The sequence below is a fragment of the Neopelma chrysocephalum genome, unplaced genomic scaffold (genome assembly GCF_003984885.1).
Source record: "Neopelma chrysocephalum unplaced genomic scaffold, ASM398488v2 Primary Assembly neopelma1_24, whole genome shotgun sequence".
NCBI classification, from domain to species: Eukaryota; Metazoa; Chordata; class Aves; order Passeriformes; family Pipridae; genus Neopelma; species Neopelma chrysocephalum.
Window position 1 is genome coordinate 3,298,551 of NW_020897693.1, and position 19,665 is coordinate 3,318,215.

The following is a 19,665-nucleotide window of genomic DNA, read 5'->3' on the forward strand; positions in this document are numbered from 1 at the left end:
GAAGAGCATCTCTGTTCAGCTCAGGGACTTGTTTGGTTTTTCTGGGAAGCATTGTGGTTTCAAATACCTGCTGTGCAGCAACTAGAGCTTGCTGCCTTCATACATTCAACATCTTTGCTGCCTCACAGAGTGGGGATGTACCACACTTAGTGTTTGTACAGAAATGCCCCCCAGCCCATGGGAGTTAGTGCTTAGAGGTAACTGCTTGAAATCACTCACTGCTTGACTGTCATGTGGGTTTACCCAGAGGAAAGCAAGGTTATTTTGCAATTACAATGCTGTTTGGGATGTGATACACCAGTGCATTCCTTTCACTCCCATTTCCTGCCTCCCTCAAGGGAGGTATGTTCTTGTTCTGGAAAGGTAACTGAGGTTTTAATTCTATTTTAATGTGCAGAGCAGGAACACAGGAATAGCAAAACTGTCCTCTTCAATACCCACATATCACAAGTATGTTCATAGTTAGTGCATGGATTCAGACAGTAGATAGCAAAGAAATTCATTTAGTAATAATATACATTTTTTCTGATTTAAATGGGTTTTAAACCTTTTGTATTATTAGAAATGTGCTATTAACTGCCCTCAAAACCATAAATATTTAACTATTTCAGTGTAAATGCAAGGGAAACACCATGATGTTATACATTCAAGGAGACATATCACTGTTCTCAAATTATATTTCAGATCTCTTTTTGTCAATTCAATTATTCTTATGGACTTTAAATTTCTGTATACAAAACAGATAATTTTTGCAGTATTAATCACTTATCTGTATGATGACAGCTTGTTTATTCTATATAAATTAAATTAAATTTTTTTAAAAATTGTTTCTACAGAAACTGTTTTCTTTGGGAGCTGGAGACCGACAACTGATACAGACTCCTCTACACGATAGCCTTCCTGTTACAGGCACCAGTGTGGCTCTTCTCTTTCAGCAACTGGGTATGTGTATGTCTGCTTTGAAAAAAAATATTTTTTTGAAGTACAGAATGAGGTATTTTCTGTTCTAATTCAGTTCTAATCATGTGCCAAGAAAGCTACATGGTAAATATTAATTTCTTTTGAATGAAAAAATGACTAATAGGGCTTTTATCCCTTAATGAGACATTCATAGAATCTTTTTGTAGATCCTGCCTGTGGTAAGTTATTTCCAGTATTAAAGAATCATGGAATAGTTTGGGTTGGAAGAGACCTTTAGCCATTTAGTCCAACCCCACCATCTAATATCTGCAGATGTACTGGGATCAGAAGTGAGCCTGGCCTCTATTTAATTACAAAAGCATTAATGTAAAAAGATTCCCCCCCTTTTGGTACTGTACAAACTCCAAAGAAAACCAAGGAGGTTGGTAGTGAAGCTGGTGTAACTGAAAAGGTTAGTGGAAAGGACACCATGTACAGGTTTGGGTAACTGTGGAATTCATATACTTCTGTTGTTATCTCTTATTCCTTATCTTTCAAGAAGATGATCTAACACAATCCTTATCAAATGCTTACTTGTTCATCACAATTACAATGTTGTGTCACTGTTGCCTGGGTACCTCAATACTAATCTCGTGTCTGTCATTAAATTCATTAAATTTTAATGCTCTGTTAGTCTTCATTCCGTTGGTTTGTAAAGCGACTTCGAAGCACAAACTTGTAGCAGCCATGGATAAGGGCACAATTAATAATCTTTTCTGAACCTGTGGACCTCATGTTTAATCTCAAGTAATCAAATGACCTCAGAATATGTTTTGGTCATCCATTCTTTTCATAAATGAACAGTAAGAATGGATGGAAACCAGAAAAAGAGTAGTGAAGAACAGGAGGAGTTTATGTCACAGAAATCAGTCTCAGATCTGATGAGCCCAAAGCCATCTGCTACTAAGAAGATTTAATTGTATCCTTCCAAGAAGAACATTATTCCAAGAGGAATGTTATAATTTTGCTGGTAGTAGTTTAAATTAAAAAAATGTGGCTAACGTGGCGTATAGATGTTACTTAGCTTCACCACAGTCCCTGAGGTTTTTACTTGACTTATCATGTCAAGATTCATTAGGATTACTCTGATCAGATTGCAGGCAATGTTTTAAACGTGGGTAGGCCCAACAACTTTCCCCCTTTTCTGAAGACATAGAATGTGGTGTGAGGTACCATAAGTACAGTATGTTTTGTTTGGTAAGTATGGCATGTAATAACTAAGTTGAGGCAGTTTGTTTTAGGCACTTGTAGATGAAAGTTGCTATAAATCCACAGTTTCAAAAATGTCAAAGAAAGTGAGGCTGTCAGCTAGTGCTTGGGTAGGTTAACTGCCCTGTCTTGTGGCACTTGGCTTTTGTATGGTAAATTGTGATTGTAGCATTTTGTCACTGGATCAGTCTGAGGAAGGCAACAAAGGCAAATAATCTGAAAAGTCATTGTAAGCATCAGATTTATACAGGGAAACTGTGTAAAGATGGAGTGGAATGTAAATATGTGGAAGAGAAAACTGAGGGAGGACCAACTCTTCCTCATGGTTTCTTAGAGTGTTTTTTGCAAGTCAAGTTTTTTAAAATTCCTGTCATTGTGTATAAAAATGAACTGTAAAACTTTCATATGAGAATTTAAAATTTCTTTCACACACATAGGGTTTAAGTTAATATTATTAACCACATTTTATTACTGGGTTAATGCATGCAGATGGATGTCATGTAACTCCCTAAATCTACTGTAGCAGAGTACTGAAGAGTTTGGAGAGTCCTGTAACCAGAACTCCTAGACTGTTGTGCTACCAATCAAAGATCCTTTACCTTTACATTTTGAATTTGTGTCATTCCATATTAGCTCATATACACTTGCCAGTACCTATACCCCTGATTTACTCTTTATCTACCATCTCATCTTTCTTTTTCTATACTCCTTTAGCCTTTTTGCTGTCTGGTTTCTGTGGTTTTGCTGCTCTTCTGCCTTTTTTCCCCGACTTCCAGTAAATGTTTGGAGTTCTGTCTTTCTTGCTTTTTGGTGGCTTGTAAGAAGTATGAGTCAGTGAGCCCACGCCTATCAGAGGCCCTTTGCAGTTACAGTGCACAGAAGGATATGAAGATCAGCAGAAGGAGGGGGAGAGAAAGGGAGAAACGGAAGGAAAACGTGCTCGTTGCTCACTCTTCTGGTTAGTGATGCTTCAACTGGCCTGAAGAAGAGAGAGACTGAAGAAAGTATGTGGTTATAAAACTTGGCAAATCTTCCCAAAGACAAACTTATAGGCTTACATCCTGTTTCTTTGAAGGGGATCATTCAAGTTCATAGAAAAAAAAATTGTCTCAGTACCCCTTCTTTTCTGTTGTGGCAGAATTTTCTCTTTTACAAGACTATAGGAACTATTAGGAAGAGCTTGTCTAGTGGCCTTGTGTAGATGGTCTTCCTGTGTCTCCCTATTCTTTGGTGTGACAAAGATGGTAGTAGTTGCTTGGGAATGGGCCTGATAGTAGTTAAGGAATAGGCAAGTAAGTTTGCAGGTAGATTTTTTTTTAAAGCAGCTACTTGAATGCTTTGCAGAAGGCTACTTTTCCCACTTCCTATTTTTGACCACTGTTTTTTTTGTTTCTTTGGGTTTTGGGCAGTTTGGGTTTTTTTCCCCAAATGTGCCTCCGTTCCCAGCAGATATATCTAAGTATCTGGGGATATAGTACAACGGTAGAATTGCCTTGTATCTCTAAGGACACAGATTAGAAAATGTTTGTGTTTCCATAGTGTACCACACTTTACAGAATAACACAAAGTTCCTTTCCCATGTAGGTGGTGAGCTGTCATTGTGTTCTTAATGCCAAGGCTTGTTAATGCTAAATTTCTGTTTGGATTTACTAAAAAAAATAATTTGTTGATACAGCTGCATATGTCTGTTTGCAATGGTTGTTGAATATAAAAAGAGGACCAGGAAATATGAACGCAGTGTTTTAAATAAATTCTCACTTTTCCTGTAGTCTTAGGAAGAGTTAAAGACAGTGAGTCCAGAAGAATGTGGTAGAACCTATTGGTTCATCCCTTTGAAAAAGTTTATTTTCCTAAGATAAGTCCTAATCTTTTCTGCTGGAGATCACAGTTGAAATTGTCAGAAGTTTTTGTGCTTTTTGTAACAATATTCACACTTGCTCTACTTCTCTTGTCCCGTTTGAACAAGAGCTTAATGTGTATTTGTCTCTACAACCTGGGCATAAACATTCTACTCCTATTGTCCAATGTGGTGTTTGTAACTTCAGTGACAGCTGTTATCCCATCAAATAGGACACAAATATTGACTAGACCTTTTGTCAAGTAACAACACGTTCAGTTATTTCTCTTCTGGTACAAGTCACTTAGTCCTATCTAAATTACTAATAGAAAAGTGAAGAGTAGCTAGAAAAATATTTGTGAACTGCATAAATCACCTTTTTAAAAATAGCTCTTTCTTTGAGGAAGATGGGCAGCAAGACAAAATTTATCACTATGAATAGATACAAAAGTAATGTCAACATTTATTTTGAGAAGTATTGTGCAATAGTATTCTCATCACGCTTTTTCTGCTTGGCAGGATAATACCGTGTCAGCAGATGACCCTCCCTGTATTACCGAGTCCACAGCAGATCTGGAAACAGACCTTATTTTTATTTAGGCGTTAAACTGCAGTTGGGAAAAACATCCCCAAAGGTTTTAAGCTTGGTAATAAGGAACAGCAGCGTCTGACATTTTAAATCATACATTCTTTTTTTTCTTTTCATTAAAAAAAGGTAATATATAGGAATAATGTGACAAAAGCCAGGCCTTTAGCTGGATCACTAGAAATTATTTAATCAACAAAGGATTAGATGGAAAAAAATAGGAATTATAAAGTTACTTTTAAAAATTATCTGTGGTAGATAGAAGACTTCCAATACTCTTCTTATCTGTTAGTAAGATGGCAGGTATCTATAGAAGTTTCAAATGCAGGAGCTTTCTTCAGGCTCACAGGAGATTTAGGTTATATTTCTCTATCACTGTATTAACAGTACATTCCTTCTGCCTTAAACTCTTTTCTCCAAACTCCACCCCTATTTGCCTTCTCCATATGGTAATTCGGCACTGACGCATTCAGTCATTTGAATCTGAGACATACACCTCCATCTCCCCAAGAGGCAGGTTTTTTCCAAAGAACCCAAGACACAAATTATATTAGGGACCTAAGCAGCAGAGCAAGAACCTAAGGTTTAACCAGCACTTTTAAGTTTTGCACTTTTCAAGGACTAGTAGCATAATTCACACTGCTAAGCTGAGCAGAACAATTATGAAAATTTACTTTCCAGAAGAATTAATGTTTCTCTCTCCTTTCCAAACACTTAATCAAAGACAAAAGAGTTTTCCTTCCTTTCCTTCTTGTTTAGTCTCATATCAGGACTGTTTTCCTATCCCCTTATTTCCTCTGTTCCATTCAATTTGTCTGTGCTTGTCTTCCTCCTCCTATCTTAAATTCACCACTCAAGTATTTTCAGTAGAACTCAGACTGACTTTGTGTTAAAAATAAAGTAATATTTTGAGTGGCAAAAATGAAACTTTGAAGTAAATTCTACTTTGAATCTTCTGGATGAAGACACAAGGTAAGGGCCTTTTGGAATCCAGGGCTGTATGGAACAGAGATTCAATAGATGGAATGGCATGAAGATGAATGGTAATGCCAGGTTGAGCCAGGTTACTTGGCAAGCTTGTCTTTGATTTGTCCAAACTACGATGTAACTTAAAGTGTTAAACATTGTTATCCTTCAGCCTTTTTGTGGATCTTAAAATATTTGTAACTAGAAATTGTGTGTGCATCATGAGGCGGTGTATGAAACCTCTAAAAACAAGTACTTCAAAAATAATATAATATAGTTGAAGACTGCTGTGTCATTAAATATATGTAATTCCAGATATCAGAAGTGATCGACTGATTAAACTTCTAGAGATTACTAAAGTTGCACAAAATATAAATACTAGGGCAAATGTTTTTGATGATGGCAGAGTTGCTAAGCAGGGAAGTACTTCAATACAAACACTTTAAAATGCTCCACTCCACTATTAGTGTAGTGGTATTTTAATGTGACTATTCAGTTCCAGATTTGAGCACTGTGACTTGAGACTTAAGAATTTTGGAGTGTTATCTTTCTCCCTGCTTGCATGTTCTTACCTTTCCTTTTGCATCAGAGCAGATACTTCTCTGATACCATAGATTGGTGCTTAAAAATAAATAATTAATCAACAAGCAAAGCAAATAGAGCAAGCAAATAGAAGTGAATCGTTTTCCATGTATTTCCATGGGGTGACACTGACAGTGATGATTTTTATTGTTTTAAAGAGTCATGGAGCCAAAACTCTGTGGTGATAAATCCAGTCAAAACGTAGTGATGGGATCATATATTAACTGTCATACCCATTTGTAATTTTTTGAGGTTGTATATCAAAGTGTACAGAAGTAAAAGAAATTCTCATTTCTCAGATTTGTTAGAAACTAATGAAGAATGATGGAGGGTTTTGGTTGGGTTTTTTTTCATATAATAAATTTACCAAAGTTGCTTTGTGTTCAAAAATTTGTTTGGGGGAAAGGTCTTAATTACAGCAGCATTATTTTAATTGATTTTTATTAAAAGTACACTGCTCCAACTCTGTTTGGAAGTAGATATTTGTTTTCTTTAGAGGGATTTTAAACTGACAGACTTGCACTTCGTGGTTTTGGTTAACTAGCTGAAACCTACACTTTTTAAAATGGTTCTGTAGTTGTGCCAATATCATTCAGCATATGTTCTGCTCTCAGAAGACATGAAATAGGCTGATAGTTTAGCAGGCTCTGTCCTTGGTTCTTACAAGTATTTCCTTTGAAAGCTCATGTCAGGGCCCTGAGCACACGGCCAGCCCCCCAGAGCCCTCCTTGCTGAGATGAGCTGCCTGTGCTTAAGGTCAGCCCTGATGTGGCACAGCTGTATGACCTTGCCTCAGGCTTTTGAGGAAAGAGCTGCGTGAGGGATGGGAAATGCAGGGGGCTGTACTTAAACTCAGGCCGTGCCCTTGGTCCTTGCCCAAGCCATGTTGCAGCGATACTTGTGCCAGGCAACACAACCGGATCCTCACCCATGGACTCGACATCCTGGCTTGGTCTCAGCTCTTCTTCGTCACCGTGGACCTGCCTGGGGATCACTGTTACTGACCTGGCTGCCTTCGCTGGACCTGGTCCTCGCCTTGCCGGTCCCACTTGACTTCCTGGCTTGACCTCAGACCTTCCTCATCACTGTGGCTTTGTCTGGCTATCTCAACTTTTGGCTGAACCTTGCTGCTGTTAACAGACCTACCCAACTCGTCTTTCTCTGGGTACTGTGGCACTGCCCCTTCCCACCTTGTTCCTTACTTGGCACCTGCTTTGCTTTCTCTTATGGAGCAGTGTGCCAGTGCTGATCCCTGGCAGCTGGTGGTTCTTCAGTTTTCTCTGCTTACCTTCTAAAAGTCTTGAGTTGGTATTTTGGTATTAGTTCTTCACAGTAAGTTTTGATCCCTTTGATGCTAAAAATCAAGCTTTGCGGGTCCTACAAGAGATATAGTTGTGCACCACTTCTTCCTGCTGTAGTTTGATCCTGAGGAAGAAATCAAGATTTTAAGATTTTCTTGATCTTAAAATATGCACTCTGGCCAGAATTTCAGGATTCTGCAATAAAGCTGACTTCATCTATTAACAACCTTTCTGACTTTTTACTTTTTCCCAACACCCTGCCTCAGATATTAAGACCTGAGCTCCTGGAGTACAATTGTTTATGTACCAAGATGCTAAATATACCACAGTTCAGTAACTGCTGACCTGTGGAGAATGCAGAGAAGTGATCTGGTGGAGATGATCTGTAATCTTTTGTTTCAGTCCTAACTACAAAGAATCACTGTGCTGAGTCAGACCTCAACATCATTAGACAGAAGGGAAGTTCAGGTGTGAGATATTTTGCTTTGGTAAAGAAGAGGAAGATCTTGTAATCTGTACTCGCTGTTGCAAATTATTAGACACAGATGTACCAAAAGAGAGCAATATTAGCAGTGCTGTCGAAGATGACAGGTTTGCAAGGTTGTTAAACTGCATCCTGTATAGGGAGAGAGTGAAGTGTTTAGTTGAATGTCATATGTAGCCTAAGAACAAGAGAACCTGAATGCTTGGGAAGAGAGTGCACTCTCGTGTGAGATCATAAGACACTGCTCCAAGTGCCTTCCATCGTCAGTCCTTACCTTATTCTTTTATGATAAAGAAGGGTGGAGGTTTTCTAGAATACTCGTATCTGAGCACTGGTTTGCATTTCTGATAGTCAGCAGCAAGCAGGACACAGGTATTTTGACTTCCCAGAAGCACAATGCAATCGTGCAGTTTTGTGCTTGTGGATATTGGTTTCAGTCTCTGTTTTCAGTGACCCTGGAACATGACTTTCCTACTGCTGAGCTAGCATAAACTGCCTTGCTGCTCCTTCACTGATAGTCTTTAACTTTCACTGTTGTTGGATCTTTTAGCTTTTTAGGATGTGTAAGTCAAGTAGAGGAACTGCGTTCTGGACTATGCAGTGTTGTTTGAGAAAGAACCCAATTGTATTAAAAGTATTTCACTTTCACTACTGTGAATGGAACTACTTAAATAATTCTTCAGTTTCAGAGGACAGTAGAGTGCAACATATGCAATGCTGGCTTGACTGTAAGTCAAAGGATACATGTTGGCTAGTGGCATGATAGAGGAATGATACTTTCTTCTAGTTTATTTTTCCAATAGGTCCATAGTTAAACATTGAGATAATTAGTCATAAAAAAGCATTAGTAAGTGACAGATCATAATGTTTGTTTAACTGTTAATTACTTCTGATTGTATTATTATTAATAACTTAAACTTTACCTTTTTTTTTTTTAAAGAATGATGAAACCAAGAAATTTCTCCTGTTACCCATACACAGCAAGGCTGGGCATTTAGGTGTGAACTTGCAGCAGTAACAGCTGGTAGTTGTGATCTATGCAAGATTATCTGCAGTGATTTGCACTTTGGGAAAGCAAAGCTAGTTGTCTTGAATGATGTGGCAGTTGCTCCTTCACAGTGATTATGTGCCTGAGTTCCTTGGTTCTTACCATGATGAAGGAGTTTGTATAGAACTGTAAATAATCTGGACTGAAGCAGATCTCTGAAAGTCAAAAGGTCCTGTTCCATACTCTAAGAAGGCCTACTTTAGAGATAAATCAGGTTGGTCTTGTAGACACAGATTGTGGAACAACTAAAGCATATTGGGAGTTTGAGTATTTCTTCAGGCTGTGGGCATAAGTAGGAGACACTTTTAATTTAATTAACTTTTTAGTTGTTTGTAAATGTAAAATTTTGGCACATGATTTCATCTTTAGCAGTCCACTTTGAATATATTGCTCAGCCAATTCTTGTTCAGATACATCTCAAATAGTTCCTAAGATAGGTGGATCTTATATTGAACCATGTTCAAAAAACAATAGGAAGCCAGAACTTACTACTTTTGTGGTTAAAATTTTTTTGGTAATAGTTGTCATTTTATACTTAATGGAAAAACAACCAATGACTCTTTGTATAGTGTTTTCAAATACATTTCATATAAATTTTATAAGATTATATAACAACATGAAAACACAATTTTTCCATTATTATTAGAAAATACCTATTAAATCAAAAGGCAAAAAAATGAATTATGGTGTTCCTAAAATTAACTTATTTTTGTGGTAGCTAATTTTTAAATTCACTATACTTGTAGGACATGCTATGCTTTACATTTTTATTCTGAATGAAATTTAAAGTAATTCTACTGCTTAAAAAATGTAGCTTCCTTTAGAAAACCTAAATCCCAAAATAACTTAGAGCCTGAAAGAAATATTTAAAATTTTTGGTCATATTATAGATGATAGATATATAATATAGATATTACAGGCTTTTAGAGGCTGCTTTTTGAACGGTGTTAGGTTTTTCTGCTGTATTTTATCTTTCTGTTTTGCTCTGTATCATAGACCATATGCATTACCATGTACTGCTTTTACCATCAGTATTGTTCAGAGAGAATTCATAAGTTACAGAAAAAAGGGAGCACCAAGAACAGGCTCATAAAAAAGGTCATGAATCAATTAAGGCTGGAGGTTAAAAGATGATTTCTAATTGTAGCACAAGAAAAATTCTGGAACACCTTCTGTTTTGACTAGTAATGGAAAGCACTATCACTACATTTAAGATGAAGCTTGATCAATTTGGGGTTTGCCTGATGGCAAAAGGCTGGACTCTTTCACTGTTTATAGACCCTTCAGTCCCACATTTCTAAATCCAATATATATTAAAATACCCAGAATTTTTGCTTTTGGCTACATTTGTTGACACTTTGAGGAATGTTTTCTGTCATATAATAGTTTCTCTTTATTTTAATTCTGGTTTAAGGGAGATACAATGTTCAGTCTCTCGTAGTGTACTTTATGCCAACAGATGACAACACCAAATTACTGTATAAATGGGAAAAGACATTCCTGATAAATATATATGTGTATTTATATGGCTGGGAGATATTATGGAAGGGTCACTGCACAGTCAGCACGTGAGCTGGCTTATACTTGTTGACTAAGAAAATCCTGGTGTCTTTGACACAGAGCAAGAGTGGTTTATGTTCTAATATTTCATTATGTAAGGCAGCGAAGCAATGAGAAATTTAATCTGCAGAGCATACAAAGTGACCAAATGCAGCATTTTCAGTACAGTAATACCTTTAACTGGCAGATGCACTAAGCATTGATGTGGTACCCTTTCCACTTCTTATGTTTGTTATGAGATTTCAGCTATACAAACCAGAACGTTTTTTACCTCTGTCAGGTTGTTTTCAAACTTGTTACCCAACTCACTGAATTTCTTTTCTTTCCATGAAACTTCATGTATCATGTGATGGGAACATATATGACCTTTTGGGATCTTAGAAGCATGTGTGATTAAATTAAGACTGGTTTATTGAAGTATATAAACTTCTAATCAGTCTCTGACCTTAATAAATTTGTATAGTCTCCAGACTATGGAACCTGGCATCATGTGCTCCATGAGTGGATACTGCTGGCTTATGTTGTAGTTTCAGTCAAAATCCCACTGGGCAGCGAGCTGCAATTAGCTCTATAACCCAGCAAAAGAGAATTTGCCATTTGAGCTTTCCAAGTAGATTTGTGTAGTCCTTTCCAAGTAGATTTGTGTAGTCTGTCAAAGAACAAATAGATTACCAAGGGATTTGATGTGGCATTTGCTGCTAATGGGCCCTTACTGCTGCAACAACAGAACAAAGGGAAAGTATTCTTTTAGATGCTGTAGGAAATAAAGGTATATTGTCATAGTGAATTTTGTACAGGGAATGTTCTGCATTTCCCAGTCGCAGCACTTTGTAGACAGTCACTGAGGCTTCATTTCCCCAACAGCATAAAGTGCCGGGCAGATGGTCCTGTTTGGAATGTCCATTTCCAGTTGCACAGTGCTGCCCCATCTCCTGTGCCAAAGTGGTGCTTGACTGAGCCGTGCTGAGCTATTTTATCTCACCAAGTTAACAGAAAGTATTTGGAGGGTGGAAGGAGGGAGAGTCACATCTGTTTCTCAGGTTGTGGTTTGATGCTGCGGTTAAATCATTCTAATGACCAAGTGTTGCAACAGGAACAGATCCATCCCTCTTCCAGTCTGAACTCACTCACTCTTGTGAGCTTTGCTGCAGGTGTAAGGAAAGCTGCAGTGGTGTGTGGGTGGGATAAGACCATCTCTTTCAGTGGCAGCCATTAGAGCAGATTCCAGTCAGATAATGTCAAAACTATCCCTTCAGGAGGTGCTGCTCAGTTTTTTGTTTGTTTGTCATGTGTGGGTACACGGAGAGCTGTGTGAGCGACCCCTGTAGTGCTGGTGCTGTGGTGGCAGCTGTCAGTAGGCAGGATCCTGAAAAGGGTTCAAGGCAGTGTCCAGTATTTCTTGCAGCATTCACTGTTTTGCAGAAAAACAAGGCACGCGTCTAAGATGCTCGCTTACTTTTTATCCAGTCCGAACTTGTAATACTCTTTTAATGAGACAAAATGTGCGGTAGTTTATTTTAAGCAAATTATAAATCTGAGAAAGAAAAGTTATCTGACAAGTGAATAAACTGGAAGCTGTGTATTTGATAAAGTGCTATAGTTAATGAGCTGGTTTTTTAAAGGAAACATTTCAAATAAGCAGAAAAATAATAAAATTATAGACTGCTGTTTGCTGTATAACAATTTGGTGAAATTTATTTCAACTATTAAGTGAAAATTTGTTTTGAGATATTTGAGAAGAGAGTAATTTTCTATTTACAGCAGGACTTCAGAAAACACCTCTCGGAAGAGTGTAAACAAATTACTGTTTTCCAGAAATGAGCAAAATGTAAACTCCAAAAAGCAAATGTCTAATAAATAAACAAGCAAATTTCAAAAAGGCCAAAAAAGCTTACCTCTGCTTATAGAAAATACTGAAAAAGATCCTACTGGGAACACATTGCTTTTTTTCCTGCTTTTGCTGGTATGAATGCTGGTATAACTTCTCACTATTCTAAAGCAAACTTGGTAGCTGTTAAATCATAAGAGCTTGCAAAACTATAATTTTCAAAACTTTAGTATTAATGCTTGTGGTGAGAAGAAAAGAAAAACAGTTATGTAGACATTTACTTCTATGTATTTGTTCTTGTAAAATCATGTTTAAAGTATTGCTCTTTAGTTTGGGCTGAAGTATCACAGGAGGTCAGGAGAATCTCAGACAATTTCAGAAAGAAAGAATTTTTAAAGATTGCTAAATGTTTTGCAGAGAATCCAAGCGCGATCTTTAAAGAAAATAAAGTGATTTAAATTTTTTTTGATGTTTATGGGGTTTCACAGTTTCCTCAATGGAATATTTGTCATTTTATGCTCCATGAATATCAGCCAGCAGTGGCTGAAGGCGGCTCTAACAGAATATCCTGATCAGCCACGTCCGTTCTTGTTGTCTTTGCATTTATTTGGTTCCGTTAATATAATGCTTCAGTGGCTATGAGTTCCTTGAGAAAGACTTTGTAGTCCTTTGGCAGGAAACAGGTATGTTTGCAGTTCCTTGTGTATCCTTGACCATTTTTCCTGTGTACAGTTCAAGAATGACAACACTCTCCTCATTCTTAGATATTGTCTTTCTAAGGATCCTGATGATATTACTCTTGCAGGACATTGTTTTGTTGAAGGACATTTTTCTGCTTTAAATGAATCCAGTCAAATTACAAGTATCCATTTGCTCCATCAGGATTTAATTTGCAGAATTTCTACTAAGAATATCTTACAATCCATAACACATGGCAGTCTTTCCCATGTGTTATACAATTCTTTTTCATATTGCAGCTACCCATAATTTTGTGGGTTTAATTCTATATTTTGCCTATCAGTTCTTCCTTATTCTTACCTATAGGTGAAATACTTGCTTTTGAAACTTTATGAACATAAATATTTTATGTACATAAATATTAAACTGAAATTAATCATTGCAGTTTAATTCAGATCACGTGAGACTGTTTTATGTAGCTGTGAAGATGACAAAAATATTTATCAAAGTAAAAAGTCACTAAGTGTTTCATACACTTCATAGGTTGGTGAAAGCTAAATGTACTGATTCCATACATATAACATATGCTTTTGTATTTTCAGAAATTCTGATTTTCACATTGTGCCTATGAGTAAATAAAGATTAGGGTGTGCAGATCAGGCTCTATGATGTGCCAGCACACATCACCATGCATACTTTGCCAATTAGCTTATGTGCAGAATCGTTTCCAGTAGTCTCTAAAAAGTCATGGCTATGACTTTACTTTCTTATTCATCCTACCACAGCTTTGAATCTATGGTCAAAGAATTTATATTTCTTTGTTGTGGTGTTTTTCCTGATTTCTGACATGAAGTCTTAAAAGCAAAGTGGGTTGTTCAAAAGCTTTTAATGCTTCTTTTGAAGTTGAAACTTCTGAACTTTAAAATGTCTGTTGATGGCAGAACAGAAATCCTCCTTAACTTTCAGACAGTTTACCATATATGAATCAATTTGGAGAGCTGGAAAATTGCTCTATCTATTTTTGATTACTTAAATACATCAGCAGTTGCAAATAATTTAACAAATTACAATTTTAGAATAAAGATAGATAATTTTGGCTAATCAAACTGCTATAAGTATTTTTTATAATGTGCTTTTTTTTCCCAACATATCTCTTGATGTATGTGGTAGAAAAGGTTTCACAAAATAATTGGTACAAACAATAAATTCATGTTTCTTGAAAGGGCAGTTCTAAAGAATAAAAGAAGGAAAGTCACCTATGAAATATGGAAATATGTAGCACTCTTCCACCTCTACTCAGGGAAATTGGGCAGCATTTCAAGTCATTGGTATGTATGCATTATCCCAGTCCACTCAAAATTCTTTTTCAGAATTATTTAATTGAGTTTTGGTTAGTGTGGGCCTGTGAGGGTTACACAGAAATTCTGTACGCTGATATTAGTTTTGTACAGGATTACTGTTTACCTCTATTTAGTATTTTTCTCAGGGCTTGAATAGTGGATATTTATGGGATAAACATCCAAAACAAATAATGTCCTGTTTAGTTACCTTACTAGATAACTAAATAACTGAGCAGAAGATGAGATGTGAAATCATAAATCACATTTCGACAGAGTAGACTGTTACTGGAATGTTAACACCTGCATACATATACAGACAGACAGAAAGAGAACAAAAACTTCTGGTTTAACCTCATAGTTAACAATTCAATATTGAGAAGTATTGCTTGCCACCCTCTTTGCATAAGAGAAGATTGTCTTCCCCTTAACAGCATATTTTTTGTGCAAACTTACTTTGACATCTTTAGGCATTTATTCTTTACTGGAGTGTGGTTTTGATGTGTCTTCAGTAAAAAAAAAAAAACAACAAAGAAAAAATACAAACCCAACATTGAAAATAAAGTAACTAAATCTATTTTTTGTAGCACCTATCAAACCTAACCTGTCTGTATCGACCAGACATACAATCAGTAACAAGACTCTAATTGGTGATGCAGGTTATGTTTGTGTAATTCAACTTACTGCTTTCATGTAAATTTGGCATTTGCCTCCCTGCCATGTGAATACTTTCTGTATATGAAACAATTATATGTCTGTTTTATCTTCCTTTGTCTTTTCTAATTTGTTGAGAAAATTCACTTAATGCAGTCACAGTTATCTTGAGCTAATAGGTCTACCTTTGGATATGTATAGCTTTAAAATGTGCATAAGAAATGTTATTGTGCTTCTTATTTTCAGGGATGAAAACCTTATTACCTAAATCTTCTATTAATAATTGTCCTTAGTTTTATCGTTGTCTCTGAAAAAGCTGGTAATCGTGTTCACTCAGTGTATTGGCAGACTTGTATTTGAAAGCTCAAGAAATCCAAAGGGCTTTTGCAGCTTCTTTAAGTAGGTCTGCAGAGGGATTTAATTAAATTAGCAATAATGAAGTCATATCAACATGCAAATGACAGGCATCACTGAGTGTCGTCCTAAGTAGATCATGCACTGTGCTTAATCCCTTTCTCCTTGTGCCTGTGTAATTTAGGATTTGCAGGACAATCATCTGCTTGACACAGTGTAGACAGAACACAGTGGATACTGTTGAACTTGGGGGCGTGATAGCTGTTGGAATATTTATTCATCAGATGAAGACATCTTTTTTATATATATATATATATATATATATATATCCCTGGTTTTGCAGTTTCTTTGATATTCTGTTCAATGGTCAGTTGGAGTTTATGGCTTTTATACCAGAATCTTTCTGCCTGGTTCTCCTTTTCCTTACCTCTTCCCACCACCCCCCAAAGGCTGGTTTGTAGAGAAAACTTCTTTCTGCCCTTTCTTACATGGAGCATTCGTGGTTCAGATTCTGAATTGCCTTCATGTCAGTTCCAAAATCAAAAGTGTTTCTCTAGAAATGGAAGTTGGTTTCAGCACTGAGTGTCACACCCGTGTTTGCTTCTATGGGCTCAGAAATCAGTATGAATGTGTTATTCATGAAATGTTTAATTCTTTGAGGGAGTCTCAGCTGAAGGGTCTGTGGTGTAGAGGCTGCTTCTCTTCCTCCTGAGTCTGACAACGACCACATAATTTAATCTCTTGGGGTACTTGTCTGACTCATGTTCTCTGGTGCTCAGCCAGAAAGCAGGATAAATTAACCCTCACAAAGCTCTCTGCTGGCACAGCTACATTGCTTCCCATTTGTGAGCAAGCTTGGCTATGATTTAATGGTGTAGTGTGCAGTCCTGCTCCTATAACTGACCTGCATACTTTTCTAAGTATTAATTGATCCTGAACTGAGTGACATAACAATCTTTTGGGTTTAACTCTGTGTAGCTGATTGGAGATACTGTGTAATTTTTGGGTGGACAAACGAATGCCATTTGGCAGGAATTACCTATAAGAGTATTGAGTACAATTGCTGCCTCTTATTATTAATTAAGCTTGTATTTTGTTCATTAGCAGTGCTATGCAGCCACATCTAAAAATAAAAATGAAAAGAGTTTTGTTTTTCTCTACTTTTTTCCTAGCTATCTTTAGAGCTTGACACTGCCTGGCACAGAACTTGTACTATGCAGTCTCCAGTGGCCTTTCAGAAAGGCTTTTCAGGCTTTGTTGACCCGTTTCCTGGATTAGTCTGGCTAAGTTATGGATTATTTTGTCTATTAAGCTTTTTCTTGTGTCCAGTAATTCAAGAATGGCATATTGGCATAATAATGTGTTCCACTAGTTCAGTTTCCAAATCCATGTTTATAACTCTTTACAAAAGTCTGAAGTGATAGTATTTTGATTTCACGCAATATAGAGAGCAGTTAATAGTTTGTCAAGTACACTTTGGGTTTGGGTTTTTTTTTTTAATCATGCTTAAATAAATGCTTAAATTCTAGAACAACAGGAAGCAGGCAGAATGATACATTTGTTGATGTAGGATGTCAGATAATTTAGTACAAATTACAGATTCTTTAAATACTTGAAAACAGTGAAGGTCAGGAAGCCTCCATTCAAAATTTTCCAGCGTATGTATAATATTTTACAGGATGTCTGTCTGTAGACTGCAAAAGAGCAATCTGTAAAAATCAACTTGTTTGTTGTTTTTCGTGTTGTCTATTTATGCCCTGACAAATGAGCATCGGATGTACTGCGGAGTCTGCAGACCAGTGTAGGGTTCAAGGTTACAGACAGACACGATTGTGTCTTGTAGCATGAGGAAACTGGGCTCAGGCTGTTATTTGGAATGGTTTGTTTTCAGTAAACAACTTGCACGGCTTGAAACAACACCTTGGTGGCTTGGTCAAATAATTTAATCAATTGTTTAAGTGGTTTAGAAAAGGAAAGTAATGAAAAGTCGTACTGTGTATAATTTGTTGGATTCTATCAGGTAAAAGTTTCCTTCACAGTCATAATGCTGGTATTCCTGAAAACATTTCAAAGTATGTGTGGAGCAATAATTTTGTATTGAGCTAGTGGCTATCATCTTGAAATTAAGAAAGTTCCAGATTAGGTGTCTATATTGTACACTTTATTTTATATTTTTCTGTATTGTATACAGAGCATTAAAAAAAAAAAAAGATGAAGAAGAAAGAAAGAAAAGGGGAGAGAATGAAAATACTGGTACCAAAGAGACTATCTGCACTGTACAAGCTTTCCAGTCAGTGGAAGTGGTTGGCCTGGATTTCACTGTCCAGATGTGTTTTCAAACTGAATAGCCTGTTTTCAAGAAGTTGGTCAATGTTGGTGATTAGATTTGCAATGGGACAACATTCCTACTATGCAGATAAAAGCCCTAAAACAAAGCCCACCAAGATTTCAGAACCTCTCCTTAAATATAAATTTAGTATTTCTTAGACATTTGGGAAAGAAAAGGGTAAGAGCCAGAGACGTTCTCCCTTTAAACTGGCTTTTGGGCAAGATACCAAAAGAAATGACCCTGGTTATGGGTTTGGTGTTGTTTTTTATATAGTCATGTTATTTCTTGTTATTTAGGCATTTTTAGAAGAACTGATTACACAAACCAAGTCAAATACTCTCATTGTGGTATATTCATTTGTATTGTAGGTACCTTGTTAAAATGAAAACAGTTTTGTTTCCAATGCATGCACAAAAGACAAATGTCTTTTTTTCTGTTTCTGCCAAGATAAAGCCATTTTTTGTGAGGTGACTTGCTGCTTTTAATGCATTCAGAGTGCAGGAAAGGGTCAAGAGAGTGTAGAAAAAACTTAAATGGAAATTGAAAATTCCAGGTTCAGCTTGAAACCTGGAATGGACCTGATAACTTGGACGTGTGACAGGGTTTGCCAGACTGGAGAGACGATGCTTCTTTCCCTTCTGCCACATGAGCAGTTGGCCAGTTGAACTTCCTCTGCAGATTTATGAGAGGTGTGTTTAGGTGCCCTCGATTTTGGTCTATTCCGTAAGCGCTGCAAATAAAGCAACGCTTTTGTCCAGCTCAGCAAAACTGGGGCTACATCAGGTGCGTTCATATTGCAGTAAACATTTCAAATTCGTCTTCCATGGCCTGTTAAAATGCAGTGAATATCTGGGAGACCAACTTGCAGAGAGTGGTAAAAACATTTGCAGTACATATTCTGCTGTGTGGCATCAAAGCTTATCTATGGGAAATAGCTGCTAAGAGTAGTCATCTTAAATATCAAATTATGTTGGTGCTGATTAGGCTGCACTGAAAAATGCCTTTGTAGAGTACAAAATGAATCTTTATCTGTAGCCACTAACATGCAGCAAAACCAGACTAATTTCCCCAGTGAAACTATGAAAACCTCACAAACTGTATCATCACTGCTTAGTAATTTAAATGAACTTTGTACTCCATTGACAAGACGTCCGGAATTTTCTGTAAATTGAAGACATTCAAAAAATCCATTTCTCACAGTGGTAAAGATAAAAATTGGACAGACATACAGTTTAACACTACATATGAGCATGAAGATTACCTATATTATCCATACAATATTGTATCATTTTAGTAGTCCCTAGGAGGCAGTGTGATCTACAGCCACTATGTTCAAATACTATGAAGTACTTGCAGGTGAGCTCCTTGTACATAAGCAAAATCCTGATTTACACTTCATTCATGTTTTTTGTTAGTAAAATTTTTGCAAAAGTGCTCAGTTATTGTGTACTCTTGAGAATTGTGTATTGTTTTGGTATCTGATGAGGAGGCCTATATTCACAAGAGATTTCAAGTGAAAAATGCTGATACTGGATAAGTTATGGGACTTGTAAAGGTATTAGAATTGACTCTTGAATCCTTATAATTCACAGCAAAGTAATATAGCTAAAAATGCTATTTTTTTACACAACTTGATTTCAGTTGAATATCCTCAGTACAGGAATGCTCTTTAATTCTTTGCAAAAAAGAGTTCAACGTCAGTAACATCCAGAAAATATTTTAGAACTTTTACCTCTCAGCCTAGATTCGACTTTTAGGATGTGAAGAATGGAAAATCATCTCTTTCAAGAATTTTTAGTTATTGCTATTTTTATCACAGGACGAGCTTTTTTAGAGCATTTGATTGTACAAAATGTTGTGAATATTTGTGAGGATTTTTGGTATTATTTTCCTCAGTAATAGCTGCCAAAACATTATAGGTTTATAGAGGATTGTTTGAGAATTTTTGTATC

General features: G+C 36.6%; 1 protein-coding gene across 5 annotated transcripts in view; it reads left to right on the top strand.

Annotated features, from left to right (window-relative positions):
• Positions 1 to 19,665, top strand: part of SBF2 (SET binding factor 2) — a 256,955-nt gene that overhangs the window by 122,881 nt on the left and 114,409 nt on the right. For all 5 annotated transcript variants that reach the window (XM_027700345.1, XM_027700310.1, XM_027700327.1 and 2 more), the window contains exon 6: positions 837 to 942. In XM_027700345.1, coding sequence (XP_027556146.1) covers positions 837 to 942 — 106 coding nt within the window. The remainder of the gene's footprint in view (positions 1 to 836; positions 943 to 19,665) is intronic.